The sequence below is a fragment of the Drosophila miranda genome, chromosome XR (assembly GCF_003369915.1).
Source record: "Drosophila miranda strain MSH22 chromosome XR, D.miranda_PacBio2.1, whole genome shotgun sequence".
Taxonomy (NCBI): domain Eukaryota; kingdom Metazoa; phylum Arthropoda; class Insecta; order Diptera; family Drosophilidae; genus Drosophila; species Drosophila miranda.
The window spans coordinates 28982802-28997259 of NC_046674.1; the positions used below are offsets into that span (position 1 = coordinate 28982802).

The window sequence follows — 14458 nt, forward strand, 5'->3', positions numbered from 1 at the left end:
CCTAGGGTCGAGGTCTGGTCAGCTTGCAGCTCGAGTGGAACTTGTTCGTGCGGAGGGGTCTCGTCTTCCTTCTTCTCTAAGGCGAACTTAAAGAAAATTTCACACACATTCCGTTTCGTTCCAGGCGTAAGAGCGGGTGAGGAACTTATGTCGGTGCCCATCCATTTTCAGCGGAGAGAGCAGGATGTATTAACCAGTAAAGAGTAACGAGAGATCAGCGGTATCGATACATATTGACATGTACATAGTATGTACGATCAATATCTCTGAGGCTATTAATTTCCCATTTAGCGAGAAATGAGCTATTGCGTTTCATTAGTAACTAGTAAAGAGTTACTAGTATCGAGTAACGAGTGTCCATAGTTAAAGATCACACGTTCTCTGAAAAATACATCTATCAATATTTTACTGAATTTCCACCAATTGAAAATAAAGATCGGTTTTTTGATATCAGTATATCCTCAGACTTTGATGTTGGTAACGTCATGTCGGTTCTCGTATATTTTATTCAGTACAAAAGTAGAGCTTCACTTTGAAACATCGATATAAATGAAACCAGTACCAGTGCTCGATTTTAATGTTTAGTTTAAATATAAAATAAAACGGAAAAACTGTAACGCGTGTGAAATATAGAAATTCCTTAAACGAATTATTTCAATCTTCGTATTAACAGTAATTTGAGTAGTGCTATTCACTAAAGGTAAGAGCTATTGTCAGGGCTTCTCCTGCTTCTCTGAAACCGTACCTCTTCTCGCAAAACATTTTCGAAATCGTTCTTTCCTCGTCTCTCTCTTTTTCTGTTCCGGCCAGAGCACACTCGCGCCATTCCGTGCGCAATGTATTCGAACGGACCCGATATGCAACTCGATCGACGCATAATTATACTGAAACGATCAACAATAACGGACACAGAAGCAACCGTAGTGGAGCAAGGGCACCAGAACGAGGCAGCTGCCGCCATGCAATCATCGCATGTGGCCTTCACCCAGGAGAATTTTGCACAGGGATCAGCTGGCGATTCCACCCGGGAATTTACTCATGAAAAAAAATCCGATAAATTTGACAAAAATGACAGTAAGCCCCAGGATATTTCCACAATGGGGTCCGGAGGCGATAGTCAGGGTGCCCAGAGTGCCACAGCAAAGCAGCAACACACAATGTTGCCTAAAACTACGGCCCCATTGAAGGGGATCCTCGTTAAGAGTGTCAACCAGAACTTATACCCACTGAAGAAGATTACAAATGCCGGACCAACTGACTCACAGAGTTCTGTGCCACTGCAATCGATACCAGATGCCAACATACCACTTTTGAAAAGATGTCAAGGCTCTGATGGGAATAGTTCGTCTGTTTTGACGAGGTTGAATGATTCTTCCCCACTTAACGATAATCCAGATGTCGGTCCACAGCTAAGGACGATTTTAAAAAGATGTGGCAGCTCTATTAAGAAAGGATCATCAAAGAAATCCTCCCAACTGATAGAGACTCCAATTTTGACAAGATGTGGTGGCTCTAATGAGACTGCAACTGAGCGCAGTCCTTTGACAAAGACGAATCTATCGAAGGAGAATTTATCTGGAACGTCGCACACACAGAACAACTCTATCACCGCAAATACAGCTCCAAGAAGCGTCAAGACCTCTGTACCATCAACTCAGCCACAGTTCATCATCCCAACCATCCCTTTGAACAGGCGTTCTTTGGAAGTCGTCAAGCCAAAGACCCCCGTTCAGCGGGATGGTGTGGATCGGCCGCGCGTGCCGCCGCAAGATGACTGGAATGTTCATGTGAAGTTTACGAACAATCGGGGCCGGGGCCGCAAGTCTTCCCCAAAGGAGAATAGATTGAAGGTTTATGCCAAAAAGAGTCACCGCAAAGGCGTACCCCAGCTAATGACCCCAATCCAGAGTGCGCCTTGGAACGTGGTTGCGGGTGGCTCTTGGAACTGCGCCCCTCCGACCCCAGAGGCGCCGCTGCAGCGTACCATTATCTCAGCAATGACCCAAATGACGACTGCAGCCCCGACACAGCCCCAGATTATTCTCCGTGAGGATAAAAGATCTTCGTCACCGGCGGCACAACCCGCAACTCGGACGCCTGATGTGTCCTCGTCCCAGTATCCATCCTGGAACGTGGTTGCCAGGCAATGCAACCAGAATGCAGAACCCATTATCAGTAAGGAGAGTGTAAAGGGTGGCTCGAAGAATAACCCTTGCGCACAGAACCCACTGCCAGCTCAACTCAAAGGAGTCTCAATGCCGACGGCTGCCTGGACGACAGTCGCCGGTTCTCCTTGGATTGCAGACTCGGGAGAGCCACAGCTCGAGTTGAAAAGCCCTGTACAGCCGTCTGCTCCCCAACAAAAGGGAAGGACCCCACCGCGATCGTCTTGGAATTTGATCGAAAGTCCGGCTTGGAATGAGGCCGTCGCAATGGTTCAGCGTACAGGCTCAATGGATCCCACTTCAAGGAACTCCATGGGGAAAAAGGGTAGAGGGAGCATCAGCGTTAATCAGAGCCCGAAGCTGCAGTGTTCCCCAGTTGCGTCTCCAGTTGCATCACCAGTTGCATCACCAGTTGCATCACCAGATGCATCACCAGTTGCATCACCAGTTGCATCACCAGTTGTTCCACCAGTTACATTCCCAGTTTCACCACCATTTGCATCCCCAGTTGCATCTCTAGTTGCATTCCCAGTTGCATACCCAGTTGCATTCCCAGTTGCATTCTCAGTTGGATCTCAAATTACATTCCCAGTGGCATTCCCAGTTGGATCCCCAGTTGCATTCCAAGTTGCATCCCCAGTTCAATCCCCAGTTGCATCCCCAGTTGCATCCCCAGTTGCACCCCCAGTTGCATCCCCAGTTGCATCCCCAGTTGCATCCCCAGTGACCGACACCGGCAAACCCAAGACGTTAATTCAGATGAGAACCCCTGTGCTGAAACGCATTAGCACCTCCACTTCAGTGCACGGGGAAACAGATTCCGAGACTGAAACTCAAGTTGATCCCAGCGAAGGCGACCAGGAGGGTCCAAAAGACGAGCACGCAACGGAGGAGGTGTCGCTACCTCAGCACCCCTTGAACCACGAATGGACCATGTGGTATGTGGAGCCCGATCGCGCCAAGACCTGGGAGGAGGCGCTGCACCAGATAACGAGCTTTAAGACCGTGGAGAACTTTTGGAGTCTCTACCATCACATCAAGACGCCATCGCAAATTAAGTTCGGGAGCGACTTTTGTATGTTCAAGGCCGGCATTCGCCCCATGTGGGAGGACGAGGCGAACGTTAACGGGGGCCGATGGATTGTCAGCTTTCCCAAGAGTGCCACCGCTGAAATGAACTTCTTCTGGGAGTACTGCCTGCTTTCCCTGATAGGCGAGAACTGCGAGCACAGCACCGACCTCTGTGGCACTGTGGTCAACATCGGCCTGATGAACGACAAGATTGCGCTCTGGACCGCTGACTGCACCAATGAAAAAAGGATCCTTGAAATAGGAAAGCAACTGCGCGATGGCCTGCCCGCCAATGCCGGCTACGTCCTGCAATATCTGCAGCACAGGGACAACATGGCCCAGCAGGACTCCCCCCTAACAGCCACTTACACTTTGTAAGAAAAATCCTACTGGAACATGGGAGAACGGGAGCAGCAGCAGCCTCCCTTATGCCCTTACAGAATTTATAAATCTTCTCTGTGCAACTTTCTGTTGTTTGTTTCGTGAAAAAGTAACCCAAAATTGATCGAGATTGAAATACGGCACTTTCACTTACATCCTCACATTTCGGCTTTCATCAGTGAAAAATGTTTAAATTCCAAATTAAATCATTTGTTCAATTACATCAATCAAAAAATCCCAACACTAGTTTAAAAAAAAAAGAAATAAAAATAAAAATTTGTGTGTGATCTGCCTGTTTCATTTATTTAAAGACCAATCGACGAAGTTTTCCAGCCAGAGATGGGGTTTATTCGCAGCCTCATAGCAGCACCTTCAGAGTGTACTTCCCATCCATAGATCACACTCTCTCTTCTAGTTGAAGCATAAAAGCAACATGTAGATGAGACAAAGGGCTATGGCTAAGATCGACACGGAGACGGGCGACAGCTGGACCTACCTCATGAGATCCCTGGAGTCACGAGATGCACCCGTAGGCAATGCTTCCAGCGGTGCAGCACGAGCTGGATATCCGCTTGCGCCTTCTTCAGCTGCTCGAGCTTTATGGACTGATACATGACCTCGCCAGTATAAATATAAGCCCTGGGCAGCACAAAGAGTACATCTGCAGAACTATCTTTAGCGTCAGTTTGCGACGAGTTTTCTGGCGGTACAAGATGCCGCGTAGTATGAGCTTCTGCTCTGTGGGCAGGACAGGCGCACCGCCTTGGCATGATCCCCGTCAAAGATAGCCAAAGCCACACTATCGGCAAAGCTACGTTGAGATATATCCAGCTGATGCGCCATGTATATGTTTTTGTATTTGTATTTGTATCCTTCTAGAATGTCTATACCTCTGACACTGCTTAAAGCGGCCCACTAGAAGGGAGAACTACTACAAATGTGGCATTCCTCTAAATGGTTTAGATGGTGTTTCGCTTCATTCCGATTATCCATCTCCAAGCTGGGTAGCAGCAACATGCTATATTGTGTGTCTCCCCAGTCTCCAGTTGCTGCCACCCCACCTCCCCCCCACCCTGTTCATGCCGCGAAATCCATGTCCATGCTCTTGGTTCTCTTTTTTTGCTTCAATGATTGCTCCAATGTTCCAAAGCTCCACTGAGGGGACTTGCTTTTGTTCGCCTGCTCTGGGGAGCACTATTGGGACAGGTGGAACATGGGACAGTGGACGGTAGCCAGTGGACATTGGACTTATTTGGCGCACGCCGTCAGAAAACTTGGCCGCGCGCTCAATTGTTTGATTTATTGACGTTTATTGGCAGTTGGCATTTTATTGTGACTATTTTTGGGTGACTGCCGAGCAGAGCCGAGTCAGAGCCGGGGCAGGTGGTCTGGGTTGCCACAGCAGCGCTTTTCTCTCTTCCATTTGATTGGTTTTTATGTGCTTAATGTTCAGACCATTCTCCTTAAACTTAACCACAGTGTATGCCTGGGAGGTCCATTTGGCGGCAGTGGAAGGGAGCCAATCCGCCGATCCCCACCCATCCGAAAGCGGCTCACGAAAAAAGGTCAAGGCTCTGACCGCAGCTGGTCCAGGCCATAAATACGAGAGCCCCGTCACCTAAGTAGGAGCTCGACATATTCGGGCTCTGATTTATGGCAGTCAATTCCATTTCACTGAGCGATGGACCACAGACCACAACCCACAGCCAGAGGGATGGTTGGCCAAGGGGTTTGGGTTGATTAAACACTTTGGCCATTTTTATGGCCGCGACTAGTTGGGGCAGGGACTCATTAGAGCGAGGCGATGCCAGGGTCAGCGACAGCCTCCACTTCTTGAGGGGTAGCAATCGATTTGGCTCACGGTTCTCTCGGCTCTGAATTGCCAATAAAATGAAACGAAAAAATCTGTAAATATGCAAAAGGGAGTGGGACACACACTTTATGGACAACAATTGCCAAAAGACTCCCCTTCTATGAACTAAACGATACCCTTTTCCCTGAATAACTATCCACGGAAACGTCTCGTTTGCCGAGTGGCTGTTATACCCTTACACTCGTTCGACAGGGCTGGCAAAAAGGAAAAGATAGAAAGGCAAATTTACCTTTAAGCTTTGTAACTACCCCCCAGACAGGGCCCCCCAGACAGCCACACAGTTCCACAGTCCTCACAGGTGGCATTTTTGTTGTAAGACGGCGATTTACATGCGTGTTGTGTGCACAGAGCTGAAGAGTGTTTTGGAGCTGGAGCGAGCTGGAGAGAGCTGGAAGACAAGGCGCTGACGAATTTCAATTTATGTACTTGTATTTGCGTATGCAAAATAGTCAGTCAGGCTGCGGCTTGATTTTGGCAAGCACACATGGAAATACGGGGGAAAATCGGTAGAGAAACGAAAGAGAAACGAGTCTGGATGAGCTGCCGGATAATGGATATGCCCTCGAAGAGCTTTAACTTGCGCCACTAGCCACTTAAAGCTGCTGGAAAGATATGTACATGCAAATACACCCAGTCCAGAGGAATCAATACTCGGAAGATTATAAGGGGCATCCGAAAGACCAGCCAGCCCCGGTCTGACACTTGTCCCAAATGATATGCCATAAAGAGAGCGGACTGTGCCAGCATGTATGGCATATTGAAATTCCTGGCAGTGGCCCCAAGCCAGACATTGAATGAGGGTCTCTCCAGTCTCCGTTCTTCATTCCACTTCCCGCTCTAAGCCGGAATCGAGCTAATTATACGGCCCTGCCCAAAACACACAGCTGGTTAATGCCAGAACACTGCCCCGATGTCGATGTCCATGTCCATGTCCATGTCCATGTCGATGTCGATTGTGGGGCGGAGCTGAGCCTTGAATAAGTCATGCCATGTGGCTGTCAGTCATGCGTTGTGGCCTGGTGTGATTACCTTTGGCCAGCAGAACCAGCCCCAAACCAGCCCTAGTCCCAGTCCCGAGCCTTGCTCGTCTCCGTTTCGGTTCAGAGTTCAATGGCCATTCGCACGATATGTCAATCGCCTTGGCGACAACATTCTGTGCCGAACATGAAGCGGAAAATGTTTGCCAAAATTGTTGCAACTAATTCTCGAGCTGCATTAATTAAATGTGTGCGGCAAGAGAAGAGTCAGGCCCTCTGAGAAATGTAAATCAAAGCAAATTTTGAATTGATTTCACCTTCGGGCCGCTTGGGTCTTCTCGATTTTTTTTGTTTGGCTGCCATCCAATCTGCTGCCAATAAATCGGACAAACTCTGAGGGGCCAAAGGCTAGGCCACGTCCACGTCCAGGACTTCATTAAGGACAAATTGAATCGATTGTTTAGCTGTGATCAAGATAACTGCGACTAAGCCGACAGCCAAGTCCCAGTCCCAGGACAGTCTGCCTGCTGCTCCTCCATCTGCTCCGACATCTGACCCTCTTTTGGCCAAGTGCACTTGGCTGGCAAATGTTGACATTCCTTCTTGGGGATTTGGTCCGCCAAGGAGGCGCATTTGTGCCTGGATTTTGTTTTTGAATACCCTCGGAATGACGTAGGAGTAAAAGGTTAACATGACTCTCCGATTCTAGATCACCATTAGCTACATTAGTACATATGCTACATACATATGTGGGTCTGCATCTTGGAAAGTGTTATGTATTTTGATTTGTTGACCTTTTCTCTATTCTGCAGCCAAATAGTGGTAAACAAGTTCCCAGTACGCCTGATTCTCTATCGAATCTCTTTCATTCCTTGTATCTCCCAAAGAAATACCGATCAGATAAAAGTGGATCTTCAAACCATATTGCAGTGCTCTGTACCTTTGTACCTTTCCATTATTATCCACCAACATGAACTGGTTCTTTACTATTATGTGGGAGCGGTCTGTCCCTATAGATCCTGGGTATCTGCTAGTCGGAGTCTCGCGTTTAGCCTTCGCACTTGTTTTATTATGATTATTTTAACTGCTGAGGAAAAGACAAACAGAAAGAGAGAATACTGAGAGAGGGATCGGATGGTGGGATGGGCGTTCTTGGGTTCTTAGGGATTGGAGGCGAAGGAGCATAAAATGCAATTTTCACATGCTACAATCCGAGCGGCCGGGGTATGGGGATGAGAATGAGAATGAAATGGGTTTGGCGTCAGAGCCCGAGACAGACAAAGTGAAATGCAATAAAACAAAAGGGGAGCATAAAAAGAGAAGCTCCCGAGCCAGAGACTGCAACTGTCTTGTCTTGTCGCTGCCGCTTGAATGCCTGCAGCTGCGACCCTGCCACTGCCACTGCTACCCTGCTACCCTGCGACACTGCCACACTACCACTGAACCCTGCCACTGCTGGATCCCTGCCACTGGCACTGCCCTCCCACAAACGCAACGCATTTACAGCGCCATGATTCAAATTGTCGCCTCGGATTATGGATTTATTACGCGACTCGTTCTCGCTCCTCGCTGCAATTGTGCATGCTGCTTGCAATTACTATCAATGCCTCCCATTCCCTTTCCCCCCCCCCCCCCCCCCCCCCCCCCCCCCCCCCTTCCCATTCTTGCATCCTCTGCCCCATGCCCCATCGCTTACGAAAATGTGCCAGTAATTCGCGTTGACAATTTTTCGGGGTTAGCTTTCACACCGAACTCCCTGGCATACATTGGTCCCGGACCGCCAGCCCCAGCCCGGCTCTGGCCCCCAAACTTATTGTCTTTAAGCCGAAACTTCGGGGATTCCACTGCCGCGGATGCCACGGAGATGGAATGGTTGATATATGTATGAGCAACGGAGTGCCAGTACCAGTGCCAGAGTATCCTAGTTCCAAGTTGTTTTAAAGCAGCTTTAAAGACGAGTCTGCATGTCGGCTTAGGGCTTGAATTTGTGGCAAAAGTTCAGGAGGAAGCCTATCTGAAGGAAATGTCTCTGTAAAGAGTGTACAAAATGTACAGAATTCTAGGAGTTCCATTCATTTCATTAGAAAATGGATTGTTACAGCAGTCCTTGGTCATCCCAGGAGGAGTTCTTTTCAAAATAAGATGCTTACTGGAACCTAAAATTCAATCTCTATTTTTTCCCTTATAACGTAATCGGATCATCGAACACATTTTGAAGCTGCAGATGCTCTCAAAAGAACTCTCATTGCTGTATCGTCGGAGTGGGTCAAGGTCCGCTGCATTGCACACCCGCTGCCCTTTTGGGGCGGTGCCATTTAAGCCTACTCATGTTCATGGCCTGACCCCGCGGTGATCCCAAAAAGCGGCAGCGGCAAAAGAGGCTGTGTTTGAAAGCTTTTGCGTAATTATTATTATGTATTATTTGTGTAAAACTCTAATTGTCGTCAAACAGCAGTAGCGGCAGAGGCACAAGCAGCAGCAGCAGCAGCCATTGTCGTTGTCATCGTAGTCATTGTTGTCATTGTTGTCGCCGTCGGTGCAGTGTCGTTGCCGCTGACAGCGCTGACAGCGCTGACAACTCTGACATTTCGAATTTAGACATTGCCCCCGACTGTTGACCGCACATTAAAATGGGCTTTTTGTGTGCCACGGCTAGTTAGGATTATGGCCACAGACCACAGACGGCGGCTAGCCATCAGGGGATGTCATACGCGCTGCCGCCAAATGTACGTACGCGCTTAGGCTTTCCGCACTTGCAACAAGCCAGCGGTATACTCGCATGCAACAGGCAGAAACCTATTCAGTGCATTCTTAATCAGCACTAGAGGTTTGCCTGAATACATTTTATATGGCAGATGCGGCGTACAGTGCAATACAAGGCAAGATAGAATGAATTTGAATGAATTTGAATGAATTCGAATTTCGAATGAATTTTTGCAGGAGACTCGTGAGGGGCTCCGACGACATTTGGCCACTCCAGATGAGAATTTCCTGTTTTATGGTTTTATTTTATTCTTATGTGGTCAATGCCGAGTCGCAATGAAGTTTTCAGCCGCTCTAGGTACAAGCTTTGCGCCTCCTGAAAACATCTCCTTGATCACTTTGATCGGGATCTAGTTCCAGGGTGCCCTTCAGTTCCAAGATGGCCCTTGGCAGATCTGTCTAACCAGCAGCCATGGAATATATAGAGCTGCCCTTTGGCTGGGGATTACATAATTATTGCAACCAGAGGGACAACAAATTTGCAGTCCAAAATGATATCCTCATGTTCTCTACTCATTTTCAAAGGTATCTTGTAGTTTTTGCGGAGAGATGGTATGGAATGCCGACTATTGTAAACAGAAATTATGCAAAGATTCACTCTGGGATGTGGAATTTCTGGTTTTCTTGAGTTTCGTTTTGCAAAAAACGTGTCCAAACAGTAGGAGAAGAAAGTCGTGGGGAACAGGCGGGACAGGGCTAACCAGGAGGTCACGAAGATGCTGCAGACAAAACAATGGAGCAGGCGCTGTAGATTAATTAGCGTCTGGGCGATAAAGCACGTAGAAGTCGTCGATGCAACGTGAGCAACATGCAACGCAAAGCGGTATGATGTTGGTCCGCAATCAATGAAGAACGCAGACATCTGAAGATAGCGTTACGCCCTGAAGTAGAAGTGGCTTGGGGCCCAAAAATTGGTAAGGGATTGATGGTATATAAAATATATGTATAAAATATACGCTTGAAAGATGGAAAACGGAAGTAAAGAAAAGTGCAGATGGCCCTTACAAACGAATGCATCTATCGCCAGAACATAATCTGTAGATACACAAGGAGTTCAAAGATGTACTGCGAAAGAATAAAATTTACATATGTACGTAAGTATATTGGAGGTAGGGATCATCATAGGCAACACTCTAGGTCCCAATGTAGTGACGGTACCCCTCGAGATACCGATTAAATATGATTCTTTCATAATTTAACTTTTTAAATCTTCATTTACTTCTATTTCTGTACAGTTTTTCCTAACACCAACACTTTGCGACGAAATGAAATCTCTTGAATGTTGTAGATCACATTCACATACTTCCAAATTGCAATGTACGTATTTTCTATGATTCTCCGTTTTTGGTTTTCTTCTTTCTTTGAAGTGGTGGATTCCACAGATTTTCGTAATTTGCCAGGCGGAATGTTTCGAACGAAATCTGACCCAGGAGTCTGGACTAAAAATATGTTTGCTCTAGCCCCTATAGTCTCTGAGGTCTTGGCGCTTATCGGACGGATAGACAGACGGACAGGCAGAAATTGCTATATCCAGTCTGCTATTGATGCTTATCAAGAATATGGGGTCCTTTATAGGGTCGGAAACGCTTCGTTCTGGGTGTTACACACAGCCTTCTACCTCAAATCGAATATATGAGTATCGGGTATATCGGGTGACTACGAGGCTCGACAACAAGGTCGGAGGAGGACTCTACTCGGAACAACTAAAAATGAGGCACTCCTTCAGGCACGTAAATCACTGTACCGTCTTCCAAGCGGAAGTAATGGCAATCAGGGCTCTACAATTTTCTATTAGCCATGTATGGGTGCCGGGCAACCGGGACATTGACGGCAGCTGTATAGCAGGCGAATAGGCCAGATCTGGGACTTAAATCCCCCTCCCCAAGACAAGGAGTATATTCGTATGCCAATGGCATCCTGTACACTTATCATAGTGATCGAACATAGATAGAAAGTGCACCTCCGAGCTCTGCAAGCTCCGCAGAAAAAGGTGCAGCGCTGTAATACGATCCCTCACAGGGCATTGGCTAATAGGCACCCACGCAAACAGGCTGGGCGCCCCATATAATGACCGCTGTCTTAGCTGTAGAAGCGAGGAAGAGGAAGAGCCGGTGGAACACCTGTTCTGCTCCTCCTTGGGGTCGCTCTTCATAGCTGACCTTTCAGAAATGCCCACAATATGTCCCCGAAAGACGGCAAACCTTGGTCTCAGACGGACGAAGAAAATGAAAGATCCCAAGCGGGCCGAAACCAGAATTACGGGCTCCTGGAGAGCCTGGCAGCCGCCTCTACTTAAGGTAAAGGTAAAGGAAGTTTGCCACTTTTTAATCCCGCAGACACAATGCCGACGAAGCGCAAACAGAAGAAAGTACTACGTGGAAGGGCTTCCCCGAGATCAGCAGCTCCTGGGAACCGTCCCGACACCTCTTATGTTATGATGAGGAGCTTCAAAATGTATTCAATGTGAAGCTGGCAATTGGAGATTATTTTCTGGGGGTTCTATTGCCAATATTGTGGCATATAAGTAAGTAATCCTCCTGACTCCTTCTGAGATATTAGGTACTCAATGTCGTCATCACTGGTAAAGCTCTTGCGAGAATGATATTACAGTCAACTCTTACGCATAGTCGGGACTACTAAGTATTTTTAGCGAATAAATGAAATAATTACGAATTATTCTTCTGATGCCCAACATTTGTAAGACAGAGTCAACCAGGGACTTCTCCTATTGCAGTAACCTATTGGTTTTTATTGACAATCCGCGGCTGCGATTGAAGAGAACAGTTTAGACCCACGTGTCCAGGAGGTCGCTCCGTCCATCGCAACTACAGGTGATGAGAGAGAAAATGAGAGTAATACAGAATATGTTCATTGAAATTTATTTGTTCTTGCTGAACATGTATTTCTCCTAGGCTTCTTCTGCAGTGTAACTGTGCCATCGCCATTTCCACTAGATTCTCTTCCTCCTTACCCAGCTCCTTTTGCTCCTTTCCCTTATACATCTCCACTTGCTCCTTGGACGTCGCAGCTATTCCTGCTCCTTGGCCCTCCCCAGCTCATCTTTCTTCTTGGTCTTCTCCAGCTACGCTTTCTCGATTTCATAATCTTTTAAATGTGACCCACTGACTTAGATAGGTTTCATCGGTATTAATGTATTGGACTCGCCTTCGCTGAGTGCTCAATCTGGCTGATCTGCTGTACTCCTCAATGGGCCGATAGTAATGCTGCCCTTTTTCACGCGGCTCAGCTCGGACTTGAAGAATCGGTTCCATCTAAACACTGTGGCTCAACTGTTGTATAGCCTTCATCAGGAGCATCAGAATCTCTTGCAATGCCCTCTTGGGGCGGCACTGTTTACTGGGATTGAGGGGGGTTGGCGGTTAAGCCCTGCCCCCACCACATGATAAATGAGGGCAATTTCTCTGTCTCTGTCTGAGTCTCTGTCCCTTATGAGCTATGGCAAATCGCTGCAAAAATACGCGCTGATTTATCCTGGACGTCCAGGGAGAGCACTCAGAGGAGGAGTCTTCACTGAGAAATTATGTCTAGACGTTTTTTGTTTCCCCATCACCCTCTCATTCTCTCTGGTCCTAGCCTCATTTGATTTTTATTAGAGCAAAGAGAAAAATAACATGTTGAAAAGGAAGATATTCTGTTTTCAGAGGAAAACATATTCAAGTTAAACATAATTCACTTTGGCTTAAAAATAAGTTAAGATCTTATAGTCTCTAAAATACCGGTTATCATCGGCACGGAAGGACAGACAGACATATCTATATCGACTAGGCCATTATTGGTGATCAAGAACGCATATACTTCATGATGTCGAAAACGTTTCCTTCTGGGTGTTACACAAATCTAAAATACCCCTATACCTTTCGAGTACCGGGTATAAAAATCGCCCAAACGGTTCCACCAGCTGAGTATCGCTGGTATCGAGATATAAAATATATTTTATAAATTTAAAAAATCATTTTCTAGCATACATATATACTGACTGATTCTCAGGGATTTTGTCTCTGTGTGTACGTTTGATATCCTCTCCAGAACATTGGCGATCTTTGCCAGGACTATGCTTATAAAATTCAGTTTGATCTCTGATCAAATCGATATCTTGGACATTAAAGTGCTGTATTCGGATCTCCACTTGATCTCCACTTCAGTGTCTGTAAATCAACTCCTCGAAGCTCATCTTCTTCTCCAAGCATATGGCCAAGAGTTTCAAAGTCTACAGTTTCTCCCCGTTCCATGATCCCTTCTAAATTCTTCTCCAGCACTAAGGGTATGTCTTCCCACTCCCAATTTCATTTTGCAACATCCCAATCCAAATTTAAGCATTCCTACTGTCTGCATCTGACATAGGTTTCGAATTTCCCAGAAATGTCTCTTGGCAATAAATTACCTAAATGATCTTCAAATGTGTTTAAAGAAAGATGGCTTAAATTTTTGCCAACAGTCCCCATACTGTCCTGCCACATCTCCGACTGTTTCCGCCACATCTCTTGCTCCGGTCCTGCCATGTCTCTCTGGCTGCTTCTGCCACATCGCCCCTGGTTTCGGCTCTTCCTGTTTCATGCTTCCTGCTCGTTTTTTTCGCGACCAACTAAATACCTGTATAAATATTTTATTACGCAAATGAAACAAGCATTGTTTGCATTTTATTTGCCAGCACAAGGAAACGTCTCCAGGTGGTGGTGCAGGAGTGTGGCAGAGAGTGGCAGGCGAACAGAGGGACCAGCAAGTGGCAGAGAGACACACATTTGTATGCAGGACACGAAGCGAGAGAGAGTGGAGAGCCCCGCGTCCGTGTCCGTGTCCATGGCCATTTGACCGCAGACAGTGCCACAGGAAATGCAAAGCAGAATGCAAAGAATCCTCATGGACACAGGATATCCTTTCTGTCTTTGAAGGGTAGAGTGGAGGCGGTACATATAGCTAGTTCAAGCCCTGATTCATAGCCCAATCGCTTGTGATTGAGTGGCAGCGATTGCAATTGGCCTCAGAAGAAGGAGTCGGTTGCAGGTGACAATCGAAATGCTCTAACTCATCGTACGTAAATATAGATTTCCAGTATATAGAGATGCCAATGTCCCTACTGATCAAGAATATATGTGCCCAACCAAAGGGCGCTGCTGCACGATTCGCGACACAGCCAAGGGTTAGAGGGTATCATAAATGCCACCCTATCAGTGCACCACTGCAGTGGTGGGGAGATGCCAATTAGTCGA

General features: G+C 46.9%; 1 protein-coding gene across 1 annotated transcript; it reads left to right on the forward strand.

Moving 5' to 3' along the window:
* Positions 1-478: 478 nt before the first annotated feature.
* LOC108165248 (pollen-specific leucine-rich repeat extensin-like protein 1) lies at positions 479-3898 on the forward strand. Its single transcript, XM_017301286.2, has 2 exons — positions 479-700; positions 811-3898. Exon 2 carries the CDS (start codon positions 837-839, stop codon positions 3612-3614), a length of 2778 nt encoding a protein of 925 aa, XP_017156775.1. The 5' UTR covers positions 479-700; positions 811-836; the 3' UTR covers positions 3615-3898.
* The last annotated feature ends 10560 nt before the right edge of the window (positions 3899-14458 follow it).

Bases quoted from the DNA above. Each gene is read 5' to 3' on its own strand.
- LOC108165248 (XM_017301286.2), top strand. From the start codon at position 837: ATGTATTCGAACGGACCCGATATGCAACTCGATCGACGCATAATTATA.